The 18403-nt window shown below is 38.8% G+C and overlaps 1 protein-coding gene across 2 annotated transcripts in view; it reads right to left on the bottom strand.

Moving 5' to 3' along the window:
- Positions 1-11905, bottom strand: part of ALDH1A3 (aldehyde dehydrogenase 1 family member A3) — a 48794-nt gene extending 36889 nt beyond the window's left edge. For both annotated transcript variants that reach the window (XM_036735417.1, XM_036735418.1), the window contains exons 1-3: positions 11807-11905; positions 5496-5600; positions 1013-1153 (exon numbers count right to left, since the gene is read on the bottom strand). In XM_036735417.1, coding sequence (XP_036591312.1) covers positions 1013-1153; positions 5496-5600; positions 11807-11905 — 345 coding nt within the window. The remainder of the gene's footprint in view (positions 1-1012; positions 1154-5495; positions 5601-11806) is intronic.
- Between the last annotated feature and the right edge of the window lie 6498 nt (positions 11906-18403).

The raw sequence follows: 18403 nt of genomic DNA, 5'->3' as shown, positions 1-18403 counted from the left end.
TAACTATTCAAAATGTGGGAAGTCAGGTGGCACAGTGGATAGAGTGCCAAGCCTAGAATCAGGAAAATTCATTTTTCTGAGATCAAATCTGGCCTCAGACACTTACTACCTATGTGACACTAGGCAAGCCACTTAACCCTGTTTGCCTCAGTTTCCTCACCTGTAAAATAAGCTGGAGAAGGAAATGACAAACCAGTCTAGTATTTTTGCTAAGAAAACTTCTAACGGGATCATGAAGAGTCAGACATGACCAAAAAATGACTGAACCACAACCACAAAATTCAAAATGGGTCTCAGTTGGTGTGTTTAGCATAGTGCCTGGCACATAGTAGGTAGCACTTGATAAACTTCATAAAATTTGTTGACTGTCTGACGGACAGTATAATGGATATTGAGACAAAGGTAGCCCTAGCATTTCCTGGAACCAAGTGGATAATCTCTGTACCACTGCAAGTTTAAGGAAAACTGTCTCACATTTGGATAGCATTTTAACATTTACAAATACTTTCTCCACAATAACTCTATGAAGTAGATAGCTGCCATTATCTCTATTTTAAATATAATGAAACCAAGAGACTAAGAGGTAAAGTAATTTGTCCAGGCTAACTCATCTAATAGATGTCTAAGGAAGGCTTCAAACCCAGGCCTTCCAATTTGAGGTCCACTAACCTTTTTCTACTCTACCATCCTGCCCTGGAAAGGCCTGAGAATGCCTTTGGGTTTAAGAGCTGGTTTACTTATTTGAACTAGCCTTTAGTTAGGTTTGGTTAGGAAGATGAGCTTTAAAAAAATCAGAGAAAAAAAATCTGACGTAAATGAAAAAAATATGAAGCCTACGGATACTGAGGTCTGCCTGCAGCAAAACATCCTCCAAAAACCTGAACAGAGCTCAACCCAAGCTGAAGTTAGTCCCCATTTCTTCTTTCTTGATATGCTAAATGGCAGGAGAGAATTGAACAATCAGTCATCACTTTTTGCAGTTTCCTTATTGTTCATTGAGCATTTCACTTACTGCCAAAATGATCCTGTCCCTCTCCATGAGGTCGGCCAGTTTGTGAAGGAGCCTGCCTCTGCTCAGGGCATCCATTTGTCTCCATAGAGATCCCCTCTGGAATGCTGCTTTTGCGGCCTCCACAGCCTTATCTATATCAGGCTAAGGGACCAAAACAACATCTTCAAGTTACAGAGAAAATTTTAAAACACACATGCACATGCACATACACAACTTAAAAAACACACAAAGAATTCTAAAATTAACGTTTGTGCCTTTTCCAATATTTCTAAACACAGCAACAGCCAAGGTGTTACCTAAAGAACTGTCCAAATTATATTTTAACATATGGACATGATAGGGTATAAAATATAGAACCAGAAGAAATATGACAGTGATGGCAGAAGGGGTGGAGTAAGGAGTTGAAAGTTGAAAGACCAGATTGATGCTTTTTTTAAAAATCACCTTCCATCCATATTTTTCCCTGCTGTGACCCAAGTGTAAAAATATTTCATTTGCTCAGAGTAGCACAATTAAAGAACCATCATAGGCTAGATCACAATTTTATAGACACCATCAAAAAAAACCAATCTAACAACTCTCCATGGTTTACAAACCTACATGGAAAAAGAATATTAAAATATTGTCCTGGCAAAGAAATGTATTCTAACACCAAAGACAGGAGAAATGATACCCTTATTAAAACCCAGAACTAGCTATTTTGGAAAATTCAATATCCTATGATGGGAGTGGGAGGTGGGGCAGGGAATGGGAAATGCCTATTAAGATGATACTTAAGAATGATACTTTTCTCAAAAAGAAACATTAATATTATAAAGAATAATATCACCCATATTTATATTTCACCAACTGTATCTCCATTTTCCCCCACATACTTCTACAATATGCCATTCTCTAATAGGCAGCAGAGAAATACTGCTTTTACTCCACCCAGCATAGTCCCTGATTCTCCTTCCTCTCAGCTACAGATGTGGCAGTAGCCTAACAGAGTGACCACACTTCAGTGCAACTTGGGTCCAGTGAAGAAGTCCTCCTGATATCTGTTTTTTTAATGGCACATTTTGACCATGGGGTCAAAAAAAGTGAGACTAACCATCTTTCTTTTTGGTGGGGGGAGGGAAATGTGGAAGCCAAGGTTAGGAAAAGGAAACAACTGGGAACAGAGGAACCCTAAACTCTGTAGTTTAAATACAGCTTAACTAGTTACAAGTGTGGCCAGAAGTAAAACAGGCAACACAACTACCCAAGGACAGAGAGCTGTGGCCATGTGAAGGGACTGAGTCTTCTACTTAAATGAATTCAGAGTAGCTTAGCTGACTGAAGAAGAGATAAACTGGACATGACACACGGCAGAAATTTAGCTCTTTCCTCTTCCTTCTCCTCATTGCTGCACCCTAAAATCTGATCCTGTTATAAATTATAAGCTTATGGAGCTGGTAATTTCATCTCTTTGGTACACACCTCATCTACAGTTGAAATTCAGTAACACATTATTAATAAGGCCAGAATATTACAGTTTTCCTTGGGGCGAAGTGTATATGGTTTCCCACTCGTAGTTAGCTAGCATTTCCTTCTTAAGTGAATCCAAATGATTCTTCTCCCTCCTTGGCAAATACATGCAAAATAAATTTTTGTAGCTTTGAAATAACCATGAACTTTGTAACAGGTAGGTCCAGAAGCCATATAAGTTGTACAGAATCATATATTATGTGAAACACTGTAGAATATAGAAGAATAATAAATCAGGTCCAAACCCTTTTGTTTACAGATAAGAAAAATGAGATCTAGCGAGGTCTATTGACTTGCCCAGCACACAGATGGGATTCAAACTCAAGTGTCTTGACAAAAGACCATCACTCTTCCCATGCACCCCACATTAACCCCCATGACCATGTAAGGTAACACGGGTGGTATTGTCTTCATCTTACAGATGAGAAAACTGAGATTCAGATAGGTTACATTCATAGTCACACAAATAGTAATTGTTAGAGGCAAGATTTGAACACAGATCTAGCATGCTTACCACTATTAATCTACCTCTATGCTTTATAAATTGATTACATACCACCTGGACTTCTCCCTCCCCCCCATGCTTTTACATTTTGAATAGAAATTAATGTTATTCAATTAAAATGTAAAATTGTGAAATACATATTACCTGACCATTAATACTTTTCTTCTGACAAACATATTTTAATAGGTCAAGGATTTGTGATTTCACTGGTGTGGATACTCCCTCCACAAGTGCAGGTTGTAAGCCCCTTAAAAAGTTAGAAAATGCTCTTTATGACTCACTCTTGTTTTTATTTTTTTAAAAAAATCATCACCTAATGGCCATGTCTCCTCACTTAGTTACATTGGTTCTCAGGTAATAGGACACACTGTCTGTTGCCTGAGCCTATTCTTAAAGTTTTTTTTCAGCCTGGTGAGTGAGCCTGCTGGGATATGTGCTCTATTGGTAGAACCTTTGAGAACTCAGGGTCTTCTTCATGGCCTTTGGGGTTATCAGACTAAGACACTGGGAGATCCAAGATATCCCAGATACTGCAGATCTGGAGATCTCTCTATTTATTTTGGAGGGGGCTTGACCTCTGATTTCACTGAAAGGAGACTCCAACGAGGGAACTCCCTCCGCCAGTATAGATCAAGAACTACACTGAGAGGCTATAATTTGTTCAGAAGCATATCATCAGGATGTGTCAGAGGCAGACTCTTTATATACTGTACCATACATATATACATACACATATATATGCCTATATACACATACATACACACATATTTTATGTATAGAAAATATGTGTATATAATATGTCCAATATGGCTAGTTCTAGGCTCCAATAAATATTTATTTCTTCTGTCATTGGTGTTAGAATACATTCCTTTGCCAGGATAATGTTTCAATATTCTTTTTCCATCTAGTTTTGTAAACTTTCCAGAGTTATTGGGGATTTTTTTTGGGTGGTGGCTTTTAAATAAGTCAAGAAGTATTTATTAAGCACTTACTATGTGCCAGGCACCAGTCTGAAGACACAAAGAAAGGCAAAAACATAGTCCTTACACTCAAGGAACTCACATTCTAATGGAGGAAAAACATATTAGTAACTATATACTTATAAGATACATGCAGTGTAAATGGCAGGTAATCTCAGAGAGACGACACTAGCAGTAAAGGAACCTGTGGTCTGGCCATTAATAGTTTTTAAATGTACAAATGAGCAAATGTGAGACTTTGGTTACAGAGTTTGTAAATTTTGGTTACAATTTTATGAATGCATGATGTGTATATGTATATATACACATGCATATGTATGTGTGTTTGTGTGTGTGTACGTTCCATAGAATATTAGAAGTAACAAAATAGAGTTGGACTGATAGAGGTAGGTTAGGGATATACACATACACAGAGACAGATAAAAAGGAAGGAAGATATAGACATCTATATCTATATACATCTGTACATACATTATTATAGGGGGGAAGAGAGGGGGGTGTGTGCAATTTGTCATCATGGATGATCAGCCCCAGAATCAGAAATACCTGGGTTCAAGTCCTGTCTCTGACACCTACTGACTCTAATCTGAACAATAAATAACCTCCCAGACTCCAAGAAATTCTTTAAGGCTGTAATTTGCAGAGAAGGTAATGATCTGCATAGGTTAAGTTTCTCTCTGGATTCCTCCTTCACTGATGAAATCAGAGATCTAGTCCTATATATGTATATGTTCATATGTTGTATATATATATATATATACAAACATAATACATATTCATATTTAGTACATAAATATAAAATATATTGAAAGTATGTATCAGCTTCTAGAGTCTCATATTTTATATAAAGCTAGCTGGTGCAGTAGAGCACTGGGCGTGGAGTCAAGATGACTTACTTCAGTTTAATATCCTGCCTCAGAAACTTACCAGCTGTGTGACTGTAGGTAAGTCACTTGAAACCTCATTCAACCTCAATTTCCTCATGTATAAAATGAGATGATTAAATGAGACAATATATGTGAAGTGCTTTGTCCAAACTTTAAAGCATATGTAAATACTAGCTATTCTTATTGTTCTTGTTATGAAACTCACTGATAATAACACTTCGCTTATTCAAGTAGCATATTGTTTTGGGGTTATACTCTTTAATATTTTCTGTTTCAAATAATTGATAAGAAACTTTTTCTAACTATGTTAAAAAGATTACTGCCTTCCTCATATATATATATGTATATATACACATACATACATACATATATATATACACACACACATTATGTATGTATATCAAATGAAAATGACTCACATGTTTCCAGGGGAGTTATCCATAATTGATCCCATTCTCTCTAATCTGTTTAAACAAGCATGCCAAAGTGTTTAACTATCACAGACCTCAAACCCACATTTGAGCTAGTTGTATTTTGAAGCAAACTTCTTCATTATTCCTTTGCTCAGGAAAAATTTTTTTTTTTAAATTCCAACAACCTACCTTGTCTCCTTCTTCCACTTCACATATTTTCTCTACAGTTGAAGGGTTATAGGTAGGAAACTTTTTTCCACTCTTGGATTCATGCCACTCATTGTTGATAAATATCTAACCGGGAAAAAAAGTGTTACAAGCAGTAAGATTAAACAAGATGTTTTATTTTTGTTATAAACTTTAAAGAATTGGTTCCTTTCTTTCTTTCCCCACTCCTTATCCTCTTGCCCAAATAAAAGGTAAAGTCTGCTGTGAAATATATATGTGTATGTGTGTATGTGTGTGTGTGTGTATATATATATATATATATATATGAATATATTTAAATTCACAATTCTGTATGTCTAGCAATGAAATATGGTCAAATCTTTATGAGAAGTGTAACTCACTTTACATAGCAGGCATATTTCTGAAAAGTTGTACACAAACTGAAGTGTAGTATGAGAGTTTGCTATTTAGTGGAACATATCAGTGAATCTATTTACAAAATAAAACATTCCATACTCCAAACACATTATTTTTTTAAAAATCTGGATTTTTCATATACGATTTGCTTAAATAGGACATATTAGTAAAATGCAAAAATTGGGTAATGAGGATGAATGCTGATTCTGAGTTCTAAAGTTTTCCAGGCCTCGAAGCAAACAAAATGGATATCACAAAGTTCATACACTAATGTTAATGCTGAAACACTGTACTTGTAGGTGTTCTCTTCAGTCTCTTTTACATACAATTCAAGCATGCTTAGATAGCAGAGCACAGAATCCTTGAATTCTTGGAAATCTTTGTCGAGAATTTTAGGGATCCTGTCCATTGACATGACTCTTGGTTTTATAATCCATAACATATTAGAAGCAGCAAAATAGAATTGGACTGATAGAGGTAAGTGATCTGCAGCAATAAGAAGTGAGAGCTGGCGGCCATGGGAGAGGCCAGAAAAAAATATGTCCAAGAACTCCAAAAGTAGGTTAGTGTCGTTAGCGTCTGGGCAAACAGTCTTACACACAAAATAGCCCCTGGACAATTAATATTCTTAATGATAACCCTGAGTCACAAAGGCAAGATTAAATTATATTCTGTAAACTTTCTCTAGAAAGTGTGTTATTAAAAATGTCTTTCAAAAAATTTTTTTTAATGTCTTACTCCTGTAAGAAGCAAACTTTCAGTTATCTAGAAAACTCACTGATGTGAAATACTACATTTTCCAAGGAGGTCATAAAAATTAGGTATTACCATATAATTGAAAGGGCTTTGCTCTATTAACATCATAAAGGTTTGGTAAGAAAATGACCCTCAAGAATTACTGTATGATAATGTAGTATCTACTATCTATTCATGGAATTGGAAAGACTATTGCTGTGTGAAAGCAAAACAGGCACCACATTTTCAGTCCCATCATTCTCTAATACTCTTCAATGTGATAGTCATGGGTCAAAAACAAAGAAAATCTCAAAGGATCCTTCCAAAGACCCTCTTTCAATTGAAGTCAAGCCACCTCTAACAGGGCAAGAGAACAATGATGAGTTTACCCTTCTATCCAATGTGGTAGAATCATGTGTTATAACAGAATATATTTCCCATAGTTACAGTGAGATATAAGTATAGAAAAATGGTATGTAAAGATAGGTACATGCATGTCTTCTAAAAAGAAGACCATGTGAAGGCTGGATAATTATTGATTGGGGATTTGGTAGAGGGAATTTTTGGCTCACCACAGGAAAACTAGATTAGCCTCTAAGGTTGCTTTGGAGATGACTTCAAAGTTATTTGTAGTTTATGACTCAAAAAGAATATGAAATTATATTTGTAATTACATTCTTATTTAGATTTAATGAAATAACTTTCTTTATGTAACACTATTTTTTAATTCAATTCAACAAACCTTTATTAAGTTCTTAAGTGCAAGGCACTGAATGAGAAATTGGGAACATAAAGACAAAAAAAGGGGAGGAGGGAGTCCCTGACCTCAAGGAACTTAGACTCATCCTAACAAATCCTACAAAGAGCTGTTAGTGCATTTTTATACTTTAAAATGTGGGAAAGGAAGGGAAAAGATAGCTTATAGGTATGCAATATTCAAGATCAGACTGTTACTGTAATAGCAGAGATATTGGGATTTACAATTTCATTACAGTCAGTGAGTATTAAAAAAAAAACACTTGATGGACATAGGATCAACAGTTTAGAGCTGGAAGGAGTCTTAGAAATCATCTAGTCCAATAACTTTTATTTTACAAATGATGAAACTGAGGCCCATAGAGGTTAAGTCACTTGCTCATGGCCACACAGAGAGTTAAGAAAGAGTCAGAATTGGAACTCAATTCTTCTTACTCCAAATAAAGCACTCTTTTCACAGCATCATGCCTTCCCCCCAACATCAGGACTGCTCAGCTGAAACACATTCCACAATTCGTTTTTTTTAAGCAAGTTATACACATACAGAAGTGCTTTACATAACAGAGAGCTGAGGAAATTGTATCTTTTTAAAAGGCAGATAAAACTTGTATATTAATGAACCATGAAATCATAAATATTATCTCTGCTGCCTGGAGGGAATTGTTAATGGGGAAAATGGACCCAAAAAGTGAAAGGCTACTACTTCTGGGATCTGGAAAGGAATCTCTTTAAACAATCCAGAATCACAAAGCATGAACTACTAGAAGGCAAAAGTTAAAACTTGAAAAGAAATGAACCGAAAACAAGTTTTTCTTCCCCAAGATACATGATTCTATAAATTGGTAAAAAAAAAAAAAAAAATCAGGCTACTCCTAGCTCTAATTCTATAATCCTATGCCTCTTATGAAGCTAAACAAACTTAATTCCATTGTCGTCTACTCCTGTAGCACTAAGCATTTAAAAAAATAACGTGTAAAACTGTTTGCATTTAGCCACTCAAACCACATCTAGCTCTTCTTTCGGTCTACCTTCCCTTATCAGCATTTCATTTAAAATTATTCTTGGTGATCTGTACTTGGTTCTGTGTATTTCTCTCTTTCTCCCATTTCCTCTGTCTTCAATGTCCAAACTCATAACTTGATTGCTTTCTTTCTTTTATATCACTCTTTTTTGAGGAAATAATGCCTGCCCTTACATACCGAGGCCAGCTCAGGCTGCTGCCACATCAATATTAATCCCCCACCTGTTCAGAAAGAAACTTTTCAAATGAGTCTCTTCAAAAATCTCTGTAAATTAGAATGGGAGCAAAATATAGGAAGAAGAAAATGAAATCTCATTATTAAAAAAAAGCACAACAGGAAGGGGGAAAAATGGGAAATTAGGAAGACCTGATTCTCGTAGTAAAGATTCAGTTCAGATTGTATTTAAGGTCTGGATTTGTCCATCTATAATCCTTAAAAATCTTTTGCTGCATATGATTTTTAGCTAGTACACACAAAAAAGTACATTAATGATGTTTACCTAGCAAAAAAAAAAGTACCATTATTCGCTATACTCATCCATGTTTATTCTCAGATTTCTAGATGGAGATTATTCTGTTTGGGCTTTTTAGAGGGTCACTAAGAACTATGTGGCAATTATCCTAGAATTAAGAATTGGCTTTAGAAGAGACCTTAGGAGTCAACTAGTCTAATATCCTATCTAACTCAAGGGCCCTTTCGAAAACATCTCCCTGACAGCGCCCCTCCAGCCTCTACTTGAATACCTCCGGTGATAGCTATATTAATATCTACCTTGATTATTCTAGAAAATATTTTAAAAATTCAAGTAATGCTACAGTAATGTTAGCCTTCTGGCTTCTGTAGTATACACACACACACACACATATATGTATATATACATACATATATAGACACACATATATACACGTATATACACACACATACACATACATATATAACATATGAATATATATGCACTAAAAGCATGTGTAAATCTATCTATGCAAGTATATATGTGTCTATACACACAAGCACACATAAACATTAAAAGTTCTAAAAGCTAAAGAATAACATATTCCTCTCATTGCCAACAAATTTTTTGCTTTTCTCATCATAAAACTTAGGGTATTAGGCAAATACTATTTTTGTTAGTTTGAAATGGCCTCTTGATTTTCAGGAGTTCTCATCTCCATTGGTTATAGAGGCCTTTGAAAACAACATTAAATTAAATGTCAAGCACAGTTAGACATATAACAAACATCAAGAATTAGGTACTGAGGGAATAAATAAAACAACAATCTCCCTAAATGGTCTGCAAAGTTCTTGGTTCAAAAGAAAATACTTCAGAAGACTGAAATGGCTACTTTCAAAAGCGGAATCGGGAGGGGGGAACATACAAGAACCATGTCTGTAGCACTTGATAGATATGAATAAAATAAAATCTTTGTACATACATGGATCTGTAGTAAGTAGTGAAGATTAGAGGTGGGAAGGAAAAAGGGAGCAAATCTAGAAGCTAACAGATTCATACTTAATCAACCAGCAATGATTTCCTAAGAGCTTGTACTCTTCAAAGACCTATGCTAATGCTACAAACTACCCACTATAATGTGAAATTTAATATAAGATACATCTCCTTTGGGTTTCATGAAATCAGAGGCTTTGATAAGAAACTCAAAGGTGTCTTCTTTTCAAGCCCCATGTTCTTACTGAAAGTGCCAGAAAGAACTCACTCTGCAGTTTTACATTTAATAGAACTCCACGGCATTAACTAAGCTCAGACTCTTTTCAAGAAGTATCCCTAGGCCCAATTTCCCATAATACCTTGTTAGCAGAGGATAACACAAAATCATACGCACCTTATAGTTTCCTACAGTTCATATAAATCAGGGGTTCTTAATCTGGGGTCTTCAAACTCATTAAAAAATCCTTGATAGTATATCAATAGAATTATTTTTCTTTGTAATCTTATGTATTTCATGCATTTAAAAACATTTTATTGAAAAGGGGTCCATAGGCTTCTTCAGACTGTCAAAGGGGGTCGATGACACAAAAAGGTTAAGAACCCTTGCTGTAAATCATCCTCCTTATGAAGCTCACAATCATAACCTCTGAGCTTACTGTTTTGCAAAGGAAAGCCCATTGTGTCTCACTAAAAATGGATTCCCTTTGGCTAAAGAACAAGTGAAGTTTTACTGAGATTCCAAGAAAATCTGCTGTATCTTTTGACCCCCTTACACTCAATTTAAACCAGCTGTGATTTTCAAGGGGCTGAGAGCCGATGCCTTTAAAAAAAATCATTAGTAAATTTTTATATGAGGTATTTTTGTGAGCTATGGAAGGGCAGATTTGGAAATATACCATTGACCGATAAGATATGATTCTTATATATTTTAATTAAATATATTTATTTAGGAATTTTAATAGTTAAATTCCGCATAAATTAAACACAAACGTTTCCTTCTTTGTTTCCCATTTCTCATAAACAGTATGTTTCCGGGAGACTCAGAATTATTTAGATTTCAAATATTATCAGTCCTCTAAGAACTGGTACTTCTGTGTTTTCTAAGTAGCTCAATAAACCTCACTAAGCCTGGTTTTGTTTAACATACAAAAACATAACCCCGGTTCCATGCAGCAGCGAACTTAAAAAGAAGTTTTAAACACACACCACAAGATCAATAAGATTTAACAGAGCTTCTGAATCACAACCGACCAGGCAATGTCTGCTATTAGTTAAAAGCGGCAGACAAATCATGCAGCCACGGGGAAGTGCAACAACACGTCGAAGACCAGAAAAGGTCTCATAATTGACGGGCAGAATCATTAGCTTGTAAAATGCCCTTGGCGTGAGCGAGGAGGAAGTCTCTCCGTCTACCTGCCTACCCAGAAAGGGACTGGCTACCTGTGGGATGTGAGGGACAACCCTTAGCTTTTCACGTTAATGAGAAGTTAGAGACTCGCCACCACCTCCAGCTAAGGTCCCTCTTTTCATATCTGGCTTGAAATGTTCACCCCCTGGGTCAAGTTTCTGGGAGAGTGTTTGCTTTTTGGGGACACCTCTGGGTGGCTGTTAATACGTTTTCAGAAAATGTCCAAGTTTCTTGTTTAAAGAGACGTTTGCATACCTTGGGAATACAAAACTGGTTTCACCTACTAAGTGACGCTCACCCGGGTTCAACCAGCAGCCCTTCCATGGGGAGAAGAAAGGTTTCTCGGGGACACGGTGAAGAGAGGGTGGTGAGAGCCTATCACATGTGATCAGAGTCCAGAAGCCATAGCAGAGAGCCTGATAGGAGCACTCTGAGTTTTCTTTTTCCTCTTGAAACTTAATTGCTGCTCCTGCCCTGCAAGGGGCTGCCCGGTGGGGCGCTGAGTGCCCACGGGCCCCTCTCAGCCGACCAGCACAGACCCAGGACTCACCTTCGTGTGTTTGACCTCCAGGTTCCTGATGGGATGCGGCAAAGGAGGCATCTTCTTGTCGGGCTGCCCGTTCTCCAAGGTTCCATTGGTCGTGGCCATGACCCTTGCCTCTTTCTCCCTTTCTCGTCCTTCCACCCTGCTCCGCGTCTGTAGCGTCCCAGTGCTGGGACTGATGGATGCGCCTCGGAGGGTGACAGCTCCCAGCGCCTGTTTTATGAAGGACTCCACGCCTCTTGGCCAGAGGGGCTGCTCTAATTGGTTTCCGGAGGAGACCCCGCCCCACTACACCACCCCCGCCACCCCTCTCTGGAACTCGAGTCCCCCTCCCTCCTTCTCCAGCTTCGCTCCTGGGGCAGCCCAGTGCAGGCTGCTTGCTCGGCGTGGTGTAAACCGCCTCTGGGGCTGGCAGCGCAGCCTGGCCAGAGTTGGGGAGAGCTCCCGTTGCATTTCCAGAGACGGGAAAGCTGGTCCTGCTCCTCCCCGCGGAGGAAAAGCGCCCACGGAGGGAGTTCCCTCCACCTCTGGCTTAGGGGAAAACTTTCCTTTCCTTCCTTCCCCGGAAGCCCCTCAGCTTTGAGAGCTGGGATGCTGCCCCGAAAGAACGGAGTGGGCTGGTTGCAAGCCGCTGCGGCTTCGTTTCTCTAGGAATGATCCCTCTGAGAAAAAAAAGCTGAATTCAAAGCCCGTGAAGCACCTGTTCTCCCACCACCCCAGCCTTCCCAGTTCCCGAATTTAATGGGCGAGTCCTAAGGAGGGACCTAAAGGCGCACAGTGACTTTTGAAAGCCTTCTTAGCTCCGGGGCTGGGAGGCAGTGATGCAAGTGGGTAATGAGAGAATTAAATCCACTGTTTACACTCACCGTGCGCTTATTCTACGGGGCCGGGAGGAGACCCAGGGGCCGACCGAGACCTGAGCTGAATGCACTTTGCGTCAGGAATAGGTCGAACTTGTTTCTCGAACCCCAGGTGGCCCCACACCCCATGGCTGAGTAGGGGGAACGCCTGAATCAGAGCTCCCTCTTGACACTTCTGAAAACATCTGTGCTAATCTCCAACAAAGTTGGTGCTGATTTCCTCGAGTTGGAATCATGCTGTTGAATTCCCTGGTTTGCAGGTGGTTAAACAACTAAGCCCGAGCCCCTTGAATAAGTTAAAAAGCATGGCTCCTAGCAAGTGACCCAGAAAGAGGCTAATTACGATGACCTTGTTTTTTCATGAAATTGCCCCAAGGTCAAGGACCTTTCCTAACCTACAGGAAAGAGCATGGCCTTTTCTTTCCCATTTACCAGCTTGGACCACTACCTACAGGGTAGGATGCGGACAAGAAGAAATGAGGTGCAGTGTGTATGGTGTCTTCTCAACCAGTTTCTATATTTGCTAGGAAACAGACTCTGCCTCTCCTAAAGATCAGGAGATTAATCATCCCCAGTGGTGTTATACCTGTCCTTTTGACTCTACAAGGCTACTGGTGTGATACTTCTGTTTTATCACCAGGTCCATTGGTTTTTGTTTTGTTTTTCTTAATCTCTGGCCTGTGATCTGGCTTTATGGGCAGGTTTGCGTTTGGATCTAGTGTGTCTGCTTTACTTTGTATAATACAGGGTATCCCCAAAAGTCTTAGTGCACTTGGAAGCTACCAAAGCTTTCAACTACACTAAGACTTCTGGGATACACTTTTTCTGAGATAGGCTAACAGCTTTCATTGGTACTATCTGGTTGATTTCATTCAGAAGCAGCAAATTATTCTCATTTTACATATGGAGATGTAGGAGCTGTTCCACTAAGTTGTGAGAGCTGTTTTGACCTGTCTTTGAATCTCTAGCCCTAGAATAGTGTCTGATATGTAGGAGTCACTTAGTAAATGCCTCTTGACTGTGAAGAAACTGAGGCTAAGACAGGTTAAGTTATTTGCTCATAGCTACATTCTTAGTACTTGCCACCTGATGAGTTCCTACCAATCCTTTATAACCTTCCTGATCCCTCAGTCAGTAACAAATGTTTCCTCCTTGGATCTCATATAACATGTTGTTTTGTGTCTCTGTAATGCATTTATCCCATATTATTTCACATTACAATTTATCTCCCAAAGAATTTAAGTGCCTTGAAGGGAGGGACTATTCATGTTTTGTCTTAGTAACACTAGCACCTAGCACTGACCTGTACCTAGCACTTAGTAGATAGTTAATAAGTACAGGTAGCATTTAGCCTTGTACCTGCTGTATTCCTGCCATAAGCCTTACAAAAATAGGAATCACATTTTACATAATAGTTAGCATTTATATGCATTAAGGTTTGCAAAACACTTTACAAATATCTCATTTGATCCCCACAATAACTCTGGGATGTAGGTACTCTTATCATCTCCATTTTACAGATGGGGAAATTAAGGCTGGGAGAGGTTAAGTGACTTGTTCAGGGTTATATAGCCAAGTAAGTGTCCAGGGTACCATTTGATCTCAGATCTTCCTGACTGCAGGCAAGGCAATGTATCCACTGTGCCACTTAGCTGCTTCTAAACTTTGTGTCTGCCTCATCAATGAGCAGAGTGCTCTGCATCTCCTAGGTATTTTTTAAAATAAATATTTGTTTGAAATGAACTAAAAAGAAAACACAGGGTTTTTCTGATACCTTGTCCATTTCTACATGCTATTCAAGCATCTGGTTGTTCACTTGATTTTGCTATCTAGAATTTTTCTTTGTACATGAACTCTGAAAGAAAGGGGTTATAGTAATTAAATCCTCAAGAACAGTCCTATACATCAGTGGAAGAAACCTATTGGCAAGGCTAATCCCCCCCAAAAAACATATAATAGAAATAAGAGATTTGCCTGCCCATTGCACTTCTGAGGCCTGGTCCTAATTGACTTGAGGGCCTAAACATAGTGGGGATGCTAAATTTAGGGTGATAATCTGCTGTTTCTTTGCTAAAGTTTGCCATTCTAAGCCCACATTTATCCCTTTCTCTGTCCTTTTCTCTATCCCTTTCGCACTTGGAGAAGTAGCTTGTTTTTCCTTTCTTGCTAAGCAGTGTGGGGGGAACTCAAGTTCTAGAACTGGGTAGAAAAATTTCAGTGTGGACAACCAGGAATTAATGCTTACTTGACAACAACCCTGGAAACCAAACTACCAGTTCCACTGCTGTCATTTTCTGCAATATTAAAAAGGGTCATCAGTTCCATGCATACTGTTCTAAGCCACATCTGGCCAGGAATGGGCTTTCTTAATCAGTCAATCAAAATCAAGTATTTAATTGACTATTATATACCAGAGAGTAGGTAGGTGGCACAGTGGATAGAGTGCCAGGCCTAGAGTCAGGAAGATTCATCTTCCTGACTTCAAATCTGGCCTCAGACACTTACTAGCTGTGTGGGACCCAGGGCAAGCCACTTAACTCTGCCTCAGTTTCCTCATCTGTAAAATGAGCTGGAGAAGGAAATGACAAACCACTCCAATATCTTTGCCAAGAACACCCCAAATGGGGTCACAGAGAGTAGAAAATAACTGAAAATGACTGAACAACAAATTATATACTAAGCACTGCACTAGGCCTGGTAAGACAAGTACTATGAATGAAACAATGACTACTTGCAAAGAAGCTCACATTCTAATTTTGACCCAAGGTCAACGCTACTGATTGCTAAATTGCTAAATATTCAGATGATACTACTTTTAAAAATATGTGTTAAAATATATGAAAGGTGGGGTGGCCTGGATCTGTGATTTCATTGCTGCAGGAAACTCCCAGTATGGAAATTCCCTCTACTGTATAACATAGAGCCTTAGGGACTTAACCGGGGGGCACTGAGAGGTTAAATGGCTTACTAGTATGTGTAAGAGGCAAGACTTAAACATAAATTATTTCTTTTTTTTTAATTTTGGAGGAGGGAAGGTGGGGCAATTGGGTTTAAGTGACTTACCCAAGGTCACACAGCTAGGAATTGTGTCAAGTGTTTGAGGTCGGATTTGAATTCAGGTCCTCCTGACTCTAGGGCAGGTGCTCTACTCACTGCGCCACCTAGCTGCCCCAACCCAAGTTATTTCTGACTCCAAGGTCAGTCCTTTATGGACTTCAAAACATAGCCTCTCAGTCATTTTACTATAATGATAAACTAAGTGTTCCATGTGCGTTATCTATTCCTCTGTATTCTGTAATCTGGATTGCTAAGTAAAAGGTAAGAAATAATGTAGAAAATATGAATATGATATCCTAGGTCACTGGGGTTCCCATCTTCACTTTGGGGTCATAACTTCTGCAGGGCTAAGTGGTCCTCGAAGTGGGTGTGTGATGAGGCCATTCCCAGAGAAGGTCCCTTTGCAAGATTTGCCTTGGGAGCCTGGAATATGCAGTTAAGTCACAGCACAGTGCCCAGAACATAGTAGGCACTTAATAAATGCTTATTGACTGACAGGTTGGTGCTTAATGTTAAAAAATTTTGAAGATTCCATATGGAAATTTGAATCATTTTGTTAATTTATTTTTTAGTTTGGCAAACTTAGCTAATGATGTCACTTAAAGCATCACTTGTCCAGGGGGTATAGGCATGCTTGACAGTTGTCACTTCACTACTCATAAATTCTAAAGTGTGGAGCCGTCTCCTGCACACACACACACACACACACACACACACACCTGCTTCAGGCAACAGGCCAATTACTGTGAGTTGGGTCCTGATGTAGTCACACCCATCCCCCGTTTCTTGATCTTTAACACCTACATGATACCAGTAGGCTGAGGTCAGAGCTGCAATACTCAGCCACAGAACACATCAGAGAAACTGCATTCATCATCATTGTGCAAAGGGACTTAATGCAGTAAGGAGAATGCTAGCTCTGGAGGTGGAGGATAAGGATTCAATTGCTGTCTCTGCCAGCTGCCATTGGTGTGGCTTTGGGCAAGTTACTTCACTTCCAAGGAACCTTAGCTTCTTCATCTGACAAATGAGGGGATTGGACTAGATAACAGCTAAGGCCCCTTTCCGCCAAATCTATGACCCTAAAAATTAGGAAGGGGAAGGGAGGAGGAGAGAAGCTGGTTCCATACATGATAAAAATACTAAGGATGCTTCTTGTTTTTTCCACTCAGTCTCTACCTAGGGTAATGATTGCTATAGTTTTCCAATGTTAGTCTCACAGACAAAATGAGAGGTAAGTAGGGAAATATTATTCTTACTTTTTATGAATGAATAAAATGAAACATAAAGATTGAGCTGACTTTCCCACATGCAATAGTGTCAGAAACTGGGTCTTTAGAATCCGATGATTGTAGTATCTTAGATTTCAAGCAGGAAGGGACCTTAGAAACTACTAAGTTCAACCCTCCCCCCCATTTTTGGATGAGGAAAATGAGGTACAGAGAAGTTAGGTGACTTGCTCAAAATCACAGAATTTTAACCCAGGTTCTTCTAATTCCAAGTCCAGTAATCTACTCACTATGCCATGCTGCCTCTTATGAGAGTATGAGGTGAGGCAGCCAGGTGGCACAATGGATAGAGCACTGGAGTCAGGAAAACCTGAGTTTGAATACTGCCTCAGACAATAACTGTGTGACTCAGAGCAAGTCACTTCACCTCTCTTAGCCTCAGTTTCCTCAATGGTAAGAAAAGAGGGGGGCTATTAATAGTACCCACCTCCCAGTGTTTTTACAAGGATAAAATGGTATAATATTTGTAAACAAGACTGAGCTCTAGGCATTTTCTCTGGCTGTCCCACGTGCCTGGAATGCTCTCCTCCTCTGCTCTGACTACAAATTTCTCAGACTTCCTTTATGTCCCAACTAAAATTCCACCTTCTACAGGAAGTCTTCCCTAACCTTTCTTAATTCTAATAATTTTTCTTTTTTCATTATTTGCTATCTTTTCCTGTATATCACTTGCTTGATGTATATTTGTTTGCATGTTGTCTCCCCCATTAGATTGTAAGCTCCTTGGAGACAGGAACTGTCTTTTGCTTCTTTTTGTACCCCCAGTTCTTAGCACAGTGCCATGAACACAGTAAATGCTTAACAACTATTTACTGAATTGAATTGAAGTGCTTTGTAACCTTAAAGTATTGTATAAATGCTATTGTCAATATCATTATTATATCCTTTTATTGTTTTCTTCCTCTGGATTTTACCCTCCCCAGAAAGAGCCACTTTTTCTCTTCCCATCATTTCATCATGCTTGTTGTGAAAGCATAATCTAGAAAGCAGTTGAAGCTAGAAGGGAACTTAGAAATCATTTAGTTTAATATCCTCATTTTACAGATGTGGAAACTGTGAGAGGCTATAATGAGACAGGCTAAGAGACTTGAGTCAGTCATAAAGGCAGCAAATAAAGGAGCATAGGTTTGAACCTAGGTTCTCTTCCAAATACACATGAAAGTATCCAGAAAAGGATAAAGTACTCTAGACATGCCAAGTGTTATTATTGGCAGTATTGCTTTGTTTTCAATTACAAAAAACAGAAGAAATGTCCAAAAATGCAAATCTGAATGATGCTTAGCCAAAGCCATTGTTACACCCACAAGCCATAAAGTAACTCTACCTTTCAAAGGAGGGAGCATCAGATGCTCATACTGCTCGAAGTGATGGGGGTCACAATAGGAGTCTGAAGGGTA

This window comes from Trichosurus vulpecula, chromosome 8, assembly GCF_011100635.1.
Source record: "Trichosurus vulpecula isolate mTriVul1 chromosome 8, mTriVul1.pri, whole genome shotgun sequence".
Lineage (NCBI taxonomy): Eukaryota > Metazoa > Chordata > Mammalia > Diprotodontia > Phalangeridae > Trichosurus > Trichosurus vulpecula.
This window is presented reverse-complemented; position numbering and strand designations above follow the sequence as displayed.